This window comes from Felis catus, chromosome F1 (assembly GCF_018350175.1).
Source record: "Felis catus isolate Fca126 chromosome F1, F.catus_Fca126_mat1.0, whole genome shotgun sequence".
NCBI lineage: Eukaryota > Metazoa > Chordata > Mammalia > Carnivora > Felidae > Felis > Felis catus.
In genome coordinates, this window is record NC_058384.1 from 41,993,126 (window position 1) to 42,005,576 (window position 12,451).

At 53.3% G+C, this 12,451-nt stretch overlaps 1 protein-coding gene across 12 annotated transcripts in view; it reads left to right on the forward strand.

Moving 5' to 3' along the window:
• ATP2B4 (ATPase plasma membrane Ca2+ transporting 4) overlaps positions 1-12,451 on the forward strand; it is a 98,327-nt gene that overhangs the window by 44,193 nt on the left and 41,683 nt on the right. For 9 of the 12 annotated variants that reach the window (XM_003999388.6, XM_045049015.1, XM_019822019.3 and 6 more), the window contains exon 2: positions 1,731-2,391. In XM_003999388.6, the coding sequence (XP_003999437.1) occupies positions 2,199-2,391 (193 nt within the window). In that variant the 5' untranslated portion in view covers positions 1,731-2,198. The remainder of the gene's footprint in view (positions 1-1,730; positions 2,392-12,451) is intronic. The other 3 variants (XM_045049012.1, XM_045049014.1, XM_045049013.1) reach the window with 1 other exon arrangement.

Genomic DNA, 12,451 nt, shown 5'->3' on the forward strand with positions numbered 1-12,451 from the left:
TGATGTTTGAAAAACAATAGCAACAATAAAGCAAAGCCCTGCTTGCTTAGCCCTCTGTAGGTCAGAGTAGCTCTAAAAATCTCTGATAAAAGGAGGAGGCAGAGTGAACACTGGGGGAGGGAGGAGTACCCAACTCCATCCCAGGGGACCCGCCGGGAACAGGATTGGTAGGAAACTTTGGCCACACGTGATTTGGGGAAAAGTAACCGGTAAAAGAGCCCAGCCCTTTTCTGACGGTTCTTGTGCCTCTTTGCTCGCCTTCTACAAGTGAGGATGTCATCTATGTATTAGAGAGGGGCTGTCCCGAGATCCTTGCCACTCCCTGGTAACAACTCAAGTCACTGGGGACTGTTTAACCAGGGCTGGGCCCCCATGTTCTGGTGCCGCGTCCAGAAAGAGCCGCTTCACATTTAAACGGCTGCTGTGTGACGATGGGTCCCCCACGACACGCAGGAGCTGCTCTCTAAAGCTAAGAACAGGGCCGGGGCGGGGGGCAGGGGGAGCCTGGCCACCTTCAGCCCTTTAGATCCTCACCTGCACGTAGCTCCGCCCTTCCTCCCACTCAGAGGGGGCGCACATGCCTTTCTGAGGGGAGAAATGCTGATCTGAGACCCTCCGATGCTGACTCACACGCGGGCTAACCCTGCTTTCCTGCTGACCTTGCCATGGCCCTGGGCTCTATCTGAACTGATAGCTGCCTTATCCCCGCCACCCCGAGTAACACTGAAACCATACGCTGCAAACCTCCTTCTCAGAGGTCCTTCTGTCCCGTTTACGTAGAAAGGCCGCACCCTGGGGGCGCCTGGGTGGCTCAGTCGGCTGAGCGTCCGACTTTGGCTCAGGTCATGATCTCATAGTTTGTGAGTTCGAGCCCCACATCGGGCTCTGTGCTGACAGCTTGGAGCCTGGAGCCTGCTTCGCATTCTGTGTCTTTCTCTCTCTCTGCCCATCCCTCACTAGTACTCTGTCTCTGTCTCTCTCTCTCAAAAATACATAAAAGCATTACAAATTAAAAAAAAAAAAAAGAAAAAAGAAAGAAAGGCTGCACCCTGGATTGCCAACTGCCAGAGCATTTTACTCTCCCCTTTTGGGGACGGCGAAAGCTTTTTGGAGGGATGGGGCTTATTAGCTCCAAGACCTGAACGTAGTCCCCAACCTGCTCACAGCTGCAGCGGGCTGGAGGCTGAGTATTCGGAGGGGCCCCGGAGCATCTGGGCATCTTCTATCAGGTTGCCCTCCTGGTTTGTCAACGTGGGTGTTGGGTACAGGGCACAGGGTTCAGGGGCGCGGGGGGCAGACTGGCAGGCCACCCTCCAGGCCACTCTGGTCTGGACTCCTCTTCTGACCAGTTAAGATCAGACTAAAGGAGTTCATAGTGGGGCCCTCATATGGATAGACGTGGAGAGCGTGAGAGCCATTAGGGGTTACAAACCTTTTATTTCCAAGTTCCTGAAGTCGCCAGATTGTCACTTGGCTTGAGAATGGCGTGATGTGAAGACTGGGGTATATCGGAAATTACTCCTCTCCATGGGGGTGTACAGGCTGCTGGGGCCTCCTAGGGAGAGGCGGGCCCCTCCTGAGTCCGATCCCTCAGCTCAGGCCTCGGCGATCGGTTCAGCTCAGGCACCCGCTGTCATCTAAGCCCTAAAATGAGTACCTCTTGCCTCGCAGGTGCTGGATCCTCATGGCTGCTCTAATTGTTTTTGTCTGTCTTCGAATCTTTATTCCAGAGATCCAGTTGTCAGCGGTATCCAGGGAGCCCTCCTCTTCCTCCTCCTTCTCCTGCCGCCTCTCTACCACCGCAGTTGCCGGTTGTTGCTAAGGTAGCCTCCATGGTAACACGCACATCCTGTTTATACCTCCATCTGGGCAAGCTGGTCTAAGCTAGGAACCTACCTACCCTGGCCAACGGCTTCCATTACCACCTGGGGACACCAATCGTCGTGACACGTGGTCCGGCTTCCACTCGGCTCCCCCATCCCCTTCCTCCCCTCGCTGCCGAGCTTCATACACAAAAAAGGATCTGGGCTAGAGGCTGCTACCCTGAAGCTCACTGCACAGGATATAGCCCAACTATTTCCTACCCAGGCTCCCAGAGAAGCAAGAAGTAAGAAGTGAGGCAGAAGGGCAGGAGTTCCTGACCAGTTGAAGGGAAGCCACATTTTCTCTGGTCGAGGGGCTTGGTAACAGCAGGCAGAATGACGAACCCAACAGAACGTACCTTGCCGGCCAACTCGATGGTTGAGAGCCACGAGCGGGAGTTTGGCTGCACAGTAATGGACCTGCGGAAGCTCATGGAGCTACGTTCGACCGACGCAATCAACCAGATCAACGTCCACTACGGGGGTGTAACGAATCTCTGCAGTAGACTGAAAACCAACCCCGTGGAAGGTAAAAACCACACCAGGGGTGGGGAATCAGAGGAAGGTGGCTAGTGTTCAAAACTGTGGTTTCCCGGCTTCTCGAGAGGGCAGTAAGAGACCTCACTGGTGTATCTGGGTCGTTTGAGAAAAACATGGCCTCTGAAAGGAGGTGAGACCACGGAGAGCCATCTCTTTCCCAGCGACGGTGTTCGCTGACGGTCGGACTTTCTTCCTTTTTCTTCCTTTTTCTTCCTTTCTTCCTTTTTCCGTGTCAGGAGAGGATTTGGCTCTGCTTTACAAGTGTCTGTGTCAGAGACGCTTTTATCAGTAAGTGACCAAGTCTCTTATTCAATATCAGTCTTTGATTACAGAAGAACTTAAATACAATTCTGCCCCACACCGATCTCACAGTGTAACTGGGGAGAACGGGCACAAAAAAAGTGACCCAGTGCATCCGCCCAACGTGGCATCTCTCTGTCGTGTACAGTTAGAAATAGGGGGGCAAATCACAGGGTAGTACCTACCGTATCTTTGGATTAGTCACTTTGCTTCGTGTCAGGGAATTATTGATGACTTTTTTCAACCCTGCCTGGCACACTTTAATATAGTTCTTCTTAATGTGCTTTTAAAAGAGAACGGAAAACCTGGCTTCGTGCTTGCCTGACTCACTTCAGTTGCCCAATAAGCCATGGTAATGTAAAATTTTGCCTCATCAGAATGGAGACAGAATCAAAGGAACCTTCCTTTCTCACTTATGCATGGTTATAGCATCTGTGTTACGGGGTCTTACTTGGCCCCGTCAGTGAGGCAGGACATGGCTGAGTAGCATTAGGTAAATCAGAAATCTTGTCCTTCAGAGCGGCTGGGTGGCTCAGTCGGTTGAGCATCCGACTGTTGAGCATCCGACTTTGACCCAGGTCGTGATCTCGAGGTTCCTGAGTTTGAGCCCCGTGTCGGGCTCTGTGCTAACAGCTTGGAGCCTGGAGCCTGCTTCGGATTCTGCGTCTCCCTCCCTCTCTGCCCCTCCCCCACTCGCAGTCTGTCTCTGTCTCTGTCTCTCTCTCAAAAATAAAAATAAATATTAAAAAAATATTAAGAAAAAAAAAAGATCTTGTCCTCCAGATGCCTTTAGCCTCTTGAAGTAGACTATTTCTAGCCTTCCTTGGAACCTACATCATATTTTTTGCCAAGTCTAAGAAGTTTTGACCCCCAGCCAGTGCTGTAAGTTTGGACTTGGACTTGGACAAGAGTCCAAGTCTCTTTTCCAGACTCTTTAGGATTGAGAGAGAGCAAGAGCGAACGAGCGAGAGATTTTTATCTAGGTATCTGTACATTAACATGTCTTGTTTTCTTCGCAATCTGAGGGAGCTTCCTTCCGTGTTCTCTTGACTGCTAGACTCCAGTTTCCTACCTCTCATGAGTTCAAACACTAGCTCCCCCATTTACGGAGTATCGTTGAACAGTTTACTTAACCGCCCTGAGTCTCTTCCTTCTTTGAAAATGATGTTAATACCTAGCCCATTCAGTTATCGGGATTAAAATATTGGGATTCCACGTGCATATCATGTGCATCCAGCGCTCAAGCTTAGGGTGGGTATTCAATTAATGAGCTGTCTCAGATTAAAATGAAGCCCACGTGTCTGAAGGTATCTGCCAGAGTATGAGCGCCCGTGGAGTGCGATGTATTATTTCCTCTGGAGAGGTTCCTGCTTGTATGACTGCAACCAATGGCCACTGCGTCCTTTCACCTCTGGATGTCAAAGAGATCTAGTTCAGATGGCAGGGCTTGGTCGCTCTCCCACGGCTCAGTCTTTGCCCTCTGGCTAGAATCTAATGACTGCCCTTTGGGCACTGCTTTTTGTCAGCTAGATTTCTTGATTCTGCCACTTTTGTAGTAGTGTTGACCTTAAACAGAGGCTATTCGCATTCTGTTTTCACTGAGCAATGCAGGCAGGATCTTCCTTTTTCCCCTTCCTATACCACTCTTGATGGCTTTGGCCAGGCGTTTCTCTCACAAAGCAAAGCTCAGGAGTCCAAATCAGTTGGAACCTGGGACGCTCCTGACAGAAGGATCCAGACTCTCCTCCCAGTTTTCCTAATCCATTTCTCGTAGCTGCTACTGTCTCCTCCCTGATTCCCAGACAGCTTCCAGTCCCAAAGGCCATCATATATGCTGCTTTAATCTCACCATCAGACAGCAAATGTTGTCGATGTAACTAATGCCCTTAGATTCCTCCCCACTCCTAGTTTCAGACCTGTGGTGGAAAGCCATGGCTTCTGATGGCAGGTGCCTCTGCTGCTACAGGCCCCGGCCATGCCCCAACGCCAGTCCCCCTACCAGTGGGGCGGCTGTCTGCCGCCATTCTCCTGCTTCCTTAGATCACAAGTCTGTATCCTGATTTGTTTCCGTGTAAGACTTAATCATAGGGCCGGTCCTGGAGCTGGGGAGGCAGGGAGTCCGAAAACAACTTTTCCATGAGTAATGTTTATTCCCCCGTGCCAACAATGACCTCCTCGCATGTGCGAGGAATACGAGCATAGAAAAGGAGGCACAGAGGAGCTGTGACCCAGAAGTCTCTCCCCAGACAAAGGCGATGCTGAGCTGTTTCGTGGGGCAGGGCCGAGAAAAGAACTTCACTCTCCAGGTGCCTCAAAGAGCTGATGCTGTAAAAAGCCAGCCTGGTCACAGGAGACCACACTGAGGTGCCTGACAACCTACTGTAGTCCTGTCCCCTGTGGGAGGCCCCTGCAGACTAAGAAAAAAGAGGGGTGCCAGGATGGCTCAGTCGGTTAAGCGTCCGACTTCGGCTCAGGTCGTGATCTCACGGTTCGTGGGTTCAAGCCCCGCGTCGGGCTCTGTGCTGACAGCTCAGAGCCTGGAGGCTGCTTCGGATTCTGTGTCTCCCTCGCTGCCCCTCCCCCACTTGCACTCAGCATCTTTCCCTCTCTCTCTCTCTCTCTCTCAAAAATCAATAAACATTAAAAAAAAAAAAAAGAAGAATAAAGACATTCACCTGGTGCTTGAATTCTGGTAGTTGGTAACCTGGTGAAGTAAGGCTGGGGAAATTGGTTCCTAGAGTATGACCCTTCCTTTTTATTATCTGTTGGGTTGATAGCATCACCTATATAGATCTGACAGATTTTTTTTTTTTTTAAACCATAGCTTTAAGAGGCCTTATGGAACTGGGAGTTTATAATATTTATGACACGAGCATGGTTTTATTATACTGGATTTACACAATTCTAGAGGCAGGTGGGATTTAATTTTATTCATCCCCCTCCCCTCCTTCCAGGTCCAAAGGCTTAAATGCCTCCCCTAAGTTCTTACGACTGGGTAGAACAGAATAGACTATTCTTAGGCTAGAGCAGGAACACAGAGAGTCTCAGAAGCACAGGTAATTCAAAACTTTGCTCTATGTTTCAATGCCTGATAAAATGTCTAATTGTGACCCAGTGCTAATATTACCCGTGGCTTCTGCCCCGTCAGTGGGCGTGGCTAGTTGGGAGCATGGACCGCTGTACCTCTGATTGCCTGGGGAGGCTGAGGCCTGGCCGTGCTCCACGGCAGCTGCTAGCACTCGCGGAATGTTCCTGACAGAAAATGGCGGTGTCTTCGCCCTGCATAGTTACTGGGCAGCCACTAAGTTTGGGAAGCTGAGATCCTTTGGGGAGTAAAAAGCACGCACGCTAGGATGGGCTCTTCCTCCATGTGCAGACTGAAATTTCCAGCAGCATTTTCTTTGTTTGCTTTTTTTATTTGAGAGGGAGAGCAAGTTGGAGAGAGGGGCAGAGAGAGAGAGAGAGAATCTTAAGCAGACTCCGCAGTCAACACAGAGCCCCATGCGGGGCTTGATCTCACGACCCTGGGATCATGACCTGAGCCGAAATCAAAAGTCGGACGCTCAACCGACTGAGCCACCCAGGCGCCCTTCCAGTAGCATTTTCAATCTGGAAAAAAAGCTGAGCACATGATAAATAATACATGCTTACCCACAACTCTACTATATTACTATTAATGCTTCTAACACTAGTATTATTTACATAGGAAGAGATGCAAGAAATAGAAGTGGATGAAGTCATATAAAAAGTTCTGGTGCTTCTCCCACGCTCCAGCAGATGGTTGCGTGCCCCCTACTTAGAGGCCGCCGCTTTAGAGAATGTTAGCGTAGGGGTGGGGAGGGGTACAGAACCGGGGGAGTGGATATGAGATGCAACGGACGTAAGAGGAAGATGGTAACTGGCCTCTTTGATATCTTCCTCCCTGTCTTTAGGGCGGAACGCGTGTTTTCGGAGCACCTGCTTCTAGGGCACCTGAGTGGCCCAATCGGCTAATTGGCCGACTCTTGGTGTCAGCTCAAGTCAGGGTCTCACGGTTTGCGAGTTCGAGCCCCGTGTTGGGCTCTGCACTGACAGTGCAGGGCCTGCGGGGGATTCTCTCTCTCCCTCTCTCTCTGCCCCTCCCCTGCTCTCTCTGACTCCCCCCTCAAAATAAAGAAACTAAAAAAAAAAAAAAAAAGACTACCTGTTCTTAGGAGCTCGTCAATTCCAGAAGAGAAGCATAGCCGAGCCACCTCTGGCCCTCTTCCCCACAGCCATCACCTTCAACTCTTGTCCAGACACTCAACCGACTGGCTACCACAAAGGCCAGATAAGTGATCCTGAAAGCAATGCACGCGGGCATGGCTGCAGAGGCTGGCAGTCTGGCCCTCTCTGCCCATCGTGCTTCGGGCAGATCTATTTGCACTACTTTAAGATGTGAGAGAGACTCAAGCCAGAAGAACATCTTGGAGGGAAGGGAAGAGAAGGTGGGCAGGCCAGCGAAACAGCCAGAAAGCAGCTATGCTGTGATGTGAGAAGCTGAGGCAAGTCTAGTAACTTCTTCAAAGAAATACTGAGCACTTTACGGAGGGGTGGGAAAGGTTTCCACCAAACCCCAGGGGAAGCAGGCTCAACAGCTGGAATGAGCAAAATAGGTGATTGAGAAAGAGAGTGAAAGCGCCCTCCCTCGGAGCCTCCCCCCCTCCTCCACCCCCTGCAGGGGATTCCATGTTGCATCCTGGGAGTCCCCTGTGTGATTTGTGCGCCCAGGGCCGAGTGAGGCCAACAGTGCGTGACAGCTTTGGACCTTCCCTCCCCAGCCCAACCCCAGGCTCTGTGAATTCTTTTCGGTTCGGCCCCTCCTTGCCCAGAGCCGGGCTTCTGGGATGGCTGGCATAATGCTGCCAGGCAGGGGACAGGGCAGTCTTGATGGGGAGAGGGGATGAGTCTTCCTGAGCCTGAGAACCACCCCCTCCCCCCACTGCTTGGCCCCCACTTCCAGGCCGGGAACCCTTTGTGCCGCATTCCTTTCGCAGCTCAGCAGAAAAGCTTGCAAGTTCTGTTTCGTTCTGGACCTTCTTGTTGCCTTGCGTGGAACATCAGCTAGGGGCGGTGGGGGAGAGAGATAGCACTCCCTCCTGGGCCGAGGCAGATGTCGCATCCACCCTTGGAAGTAGGGCTTTCACTCTTTTTATTTAGCTCTGACGTGTGAGCACCGGGGAGCGTGACACTGGAGGGAAGCACACGCGTGCGGTGTGGGAGCAGGTGGCCGAGCAGAGGGCTGCGGAGGGCAGACCAGGGAGCTTTCTTGCTCTGCGCCAGCTTTGGGGTGTTCAGAAAAGGCGTGGAGAGGAGGGCCAGACGAAGGGAGACACTCCCTGCCGACGCTGCGGGGCTGTGTGCACTGAGCATCAGGAAGGGGCCATTCTTCCCCAAGTCCGGCATCCTCCTGCGGTGACCCTGAGGAGATGGCTTTCTCTCTAGGGGCTGGAGGTCCAGCAGCCAGAGAGCACATCTCCGAGCTGTGGGTGTGCTAGGCTAGAGATGCTGAGGTCGTGGCATTTGCCGAAAGCCTGCGGTCCCTGTGCTGATGTCGAGCTCCCCCTCCCCTCAGCCCCCCCCCCAACGCAAGGTTTTTAAGGTAGGACTTGAAAGGTATTCTGCTGCCTGTTCTGTACCAAAGAGGGCTGGCTGCCTTCCACCCCACCCAGGGCAACCTGTCCCTGGTACTATGTGTGTGGGAGATGAGTCTGCTTCTCTTTGGCAAGGTGTCATAACTCAGCCAGCTGGGAAGTCCCTCGTGATGTCTGACCCAGCCCCACCCTTTCTGGGGCTGAGCTGGTTCTCGTGAGGGGTGCCGCTGCCGACAGCGCTTGGCGTCCCAGGGAGGCTGGCCCTGGCCCATCCCCGCTGGAGCCAGGCCACTGAGGGCCGGGCTGCCGCCTCTCCTCCCAAGCCCTGGTTCCCCGTACAGACCCACAGCAGACACAGATTTTCCACTGCTGCGTATTCCGTCTCCTGCCAGCCTGGGCAGGGGCCGTGAAACTCCCCAGCACGGGGTAGGGGCGATGACTTCAGAGCCTGACATTCTTTGTCGCCTCTCCCAGCTCATGTGTTCAGTCTGGTTCTTAAAGCCAAAAGCACTCCTGATTTGGGTGGGGCTTTCTCTCTCCCATGTTCTTGGGGACAAAGATTCCTCTCTCTCTCTCTCTCTCTCTCTCTCTCTCTCTCTCTTTTTTTTTTTTTTGATGTATTTCTAAGGGAAATCCTTTTCCTGTGTTTCCAGCATTCTCTCCCTGCCAAGCTTCTCTCCAGGAAGCTGCGTATTTGAGAAGCCACTGCAGAGATCAGGGTCTAATACCCTGTCCTCGGCTAGACAAGCATTTATGCGAAGTTACCTCTGTGGAGAGCAGGGCCTGAGAGCCTCTGGGGGCAGGAAGAATGGAATGAAAAGCCCAAAATTGGGGATTGGCTGAGCTCCCAGGCCCGCAGGCTTTCCCGTGCCCTGCCACAAGTCGGAGTGAGGATTCCCAAGGCCACTTTGCTAACAGTCCCCACAGGCCCCTCCCTGCCTCAGGGCACACTGGGAACTGGGACGGCCCCTTGACTTCTTAAGATAGCTACTGCAACAGCTTAGGGTGACTTGAGGTGCGGCAGAGAGATGAGAGAAAATGGCAAACGGGAAGTTCGTGCGTGACTTTGAGGCCATCGAGGCAAGAGCAAGGCCTGACCTTTCTGTTTTCCGTAACGTGTGTCGTTTGGTTTGCTCGGATCCAAAAAAGGCCATAATGAACCTTGTGTCGAGTGCGAGATTCATAGGTTGGACTCTGATAGACCCGGTGGCACCATCCCTGAGGACAGGAAGGAGACACTAACTCGGCCCGGTTGTAAACCGTGGGATCAGGGCTGATTGGCGTAGCGGCGCAGAGGAAAGCGGCACGCGGGCCACCAGCCATGGGACCCAGGGGGTGCCGGGTGGTTTCCAGGAGGCGGGAGCTTCGGGGCCCAAACCTGGGAAGTCCCGGTCCAAGCGGGACCAGTCAGTCACCCTGGAACGAAGCCGCTTCCACACCCCAGCCCCCTCTGCGTGTAGGTGGGCGTGCAGCTGCTTCCCGGGGAGTGGAATAGACTGTGTCGCATACGAGCCCGAGTAGTTACATAACCTCTCCAGGCCTCAGTCTGCTGATATGTAAAATGGGGTTAACAGTAACTGTCTCGTAGGGGTTTGCAGCGTCTGAACGAGAAGGCACCAATGTGCCTGGTGAAGCATCTGGCACCTAGTAATCACTTAAACGTTAGCAACCTGATTGATTACTCATCCATTCAGTTCATTCAGCACATTTGTATGCGTACAATGCCGGGCACTGTTGTAGACGTAAGGAACAAAGACAAAGCTCCCGCCCTCGTGGAGGGGGGGGTGGACGGACATAATGAACACATCGTATAACATATTAGGGGAGAAGACCTGTGGAAGGAAACAGTGACACAGGATAAGGGGATCGAGAGTGCTGGAGCGGAGAAGCCATATTATTAAATCAGTGAGGTCAGGGTCGGTGTACAAACACCGGAAAGAGGTAAGAGAATGAGCTAGTGAACAGCAAGCTGAGCCGAGGAGGAGCTACTGCAGGGCCCTGACATAGAAGCTTCTCGAACGCATTCAGGGCATGGCAGGAAGGCTCACTGGGCAAGGAGCAAATAGTAGGAGTTGAGGGGTGGGAGGCCGGGGGCTCTTGAGGGGCCTTACGGGCCATCATAAAGGCCCCGGTGCCCGCTTTCACTCCAAGTAACAGCCACCAGTAGGTGAGTGCCAGGGGTTGGGTTTGAAAAAGACCGTTCTGGCTACTGTGTTGGGAGGGGACGGGGCACAGGGCAGCAGGGGTGGGAGCAAGGTTACCAGTTAGAGGACAGTCGTCATCACCCAGGCAAGAGAGGGTGCCAGCTCACACCAGGACGGTGGCAGTGGAAAGTGAGAAGGGAATAGACCTTGGGTATATTTTGAAGATAAAGCTGCCAGGATGTGCTGGCGGAATGGATAGAGCACGAGAGAGAAAGAGGGAGGTCACAGGGTATTAATCTGAGAACAGAGAGGGCAGGGTGACCTCAGATGGGTGCTTTCAGCTAGATTGTTGTTGCTGCTCTGGCTTTGGCCTCCGTTGGGGTCTTGGGATGTCCCTTAAGATGACCTTGGGGCGCCTGGGTGGCGCAGTCGGTTAAGCGTCCGACTTCAGCCAGGTCACGATCTCGCGGTCCGTGAGTTCGAGCCCCGCGTCAGGCTCTGGGCTGATGGCTCAGAGCCTGGAGCCTGTTTCCGATTCTGTGTCTCCCTCTCTCTCTGCCCCTCCCCCGTTCATGCTCTGTCTCTCTCTGTCCCAAAAATAAATAAAAACGTTGAAAAAAAATTAAAAAAAAAAAAAAAAAGATGACCTCTAGTATCTGATATCTGGTTTGCCCTCACAGTCACCTACTCACCTTGGTAAGGGGGCAATGGCATCTCCTCGCTGCTTCCTTGAGAAACGTCCCCGGGGAGATGAACAAATGATCAGAACTCCTGTTTCCCTCGAGCAAACCTGGCCCTCCAGTAGAGCGGTCCCAAACTGGCACAGCCTCGCTCTCTCAGGTCCTCGGGGAGAAAGAACCGGCCAGGACCCGCCGACTGCTCCGCCTCTGCCTGCCTGGGGATCACGATGCCCTGCCCAGAAACACTCCTTTCCCAGGCCCTTGCTTTCCCTTCCCACTGGGAACCCGACTTTGCAGTGCGGTGGAGGCAGGGAGCCTCTGGGAAGCAGCCCAACTTGCTTCTAGTGCTTTGGCCAAACCCACTCCCCCACAGAGTTGGCTACGCCACTCAGCCAGAGGCCAGGGTGGCATATCTGGGCACTGGGAGGCAGGAGGCCCTGGATTAGAATATGGGCACCGCTTCCCTGACCGGCTCCCCGTTTCCCTCTCAGACTGAGTGCTGGCAGGTGAGAGTGGTCTCTATTCCCCAACTCCAACAGTGTGGAAGCCAGTTCACCACTACCGCCCCCCGACCCCGCACGCGCGCACACACACACACACACACACACACACACACACTTTCCCTCCACTCAGGGTCCTTCGTCTACCCTCCCAGACAGGGGAGTATCTTGAGTACCCCTCCTGATGGTTTTTGTCTTCTGGATCCAGAAATGGAGGCCATCTCAGACCCTACAAGCAACACCCCTTCCGGTTTCCCCTTTCCCAAGTCTTTTTCTGTCCGAGTACCTTCCCGAGGTCTGACCCAAATCTCTCCTCTTGCCACTTAAGATACTACTCTTGGGTCCTGTTGAGCGGAGACGGAGAGTAGAGGTCTGCCTTCACGCCACGCCCCCCTCCCCACCGGGGGAATAGCCCTTCCTGTTGACCAAAGTGTGAAGCAGCCCTCTGGCATCAGCATCTCCAATTCTCCTTGCAGCTTCCTGTCCCCTGCTCTCCCTCGTGAGGCTTCATGGAGTGTCCCTGCCCTCTGATTCTAATTCTCCTCTGCTAGGACTTTCTTTTCCCCAGACAAAGCTCGCCCCACCCTGCCTGTGGGTGGGAACCCATGGAACAGTGCAGCTCCAGGTGCCAAGCCCAGGGCTTATCTGCTGCTCTGGGTAAACAACTTGAGAAATGCCACCTGGCATCTGTTGAAGTTTTAGGATTTCCCTCCTTCCCCTACAGTATAACCCCCTCCTGGGGCCCAGCAGAGGAGTCTAAATATAAGGCCTGGGGGCCCCTGGGTGGCTCAGTCTGTTAAGCGTCCGACTTTG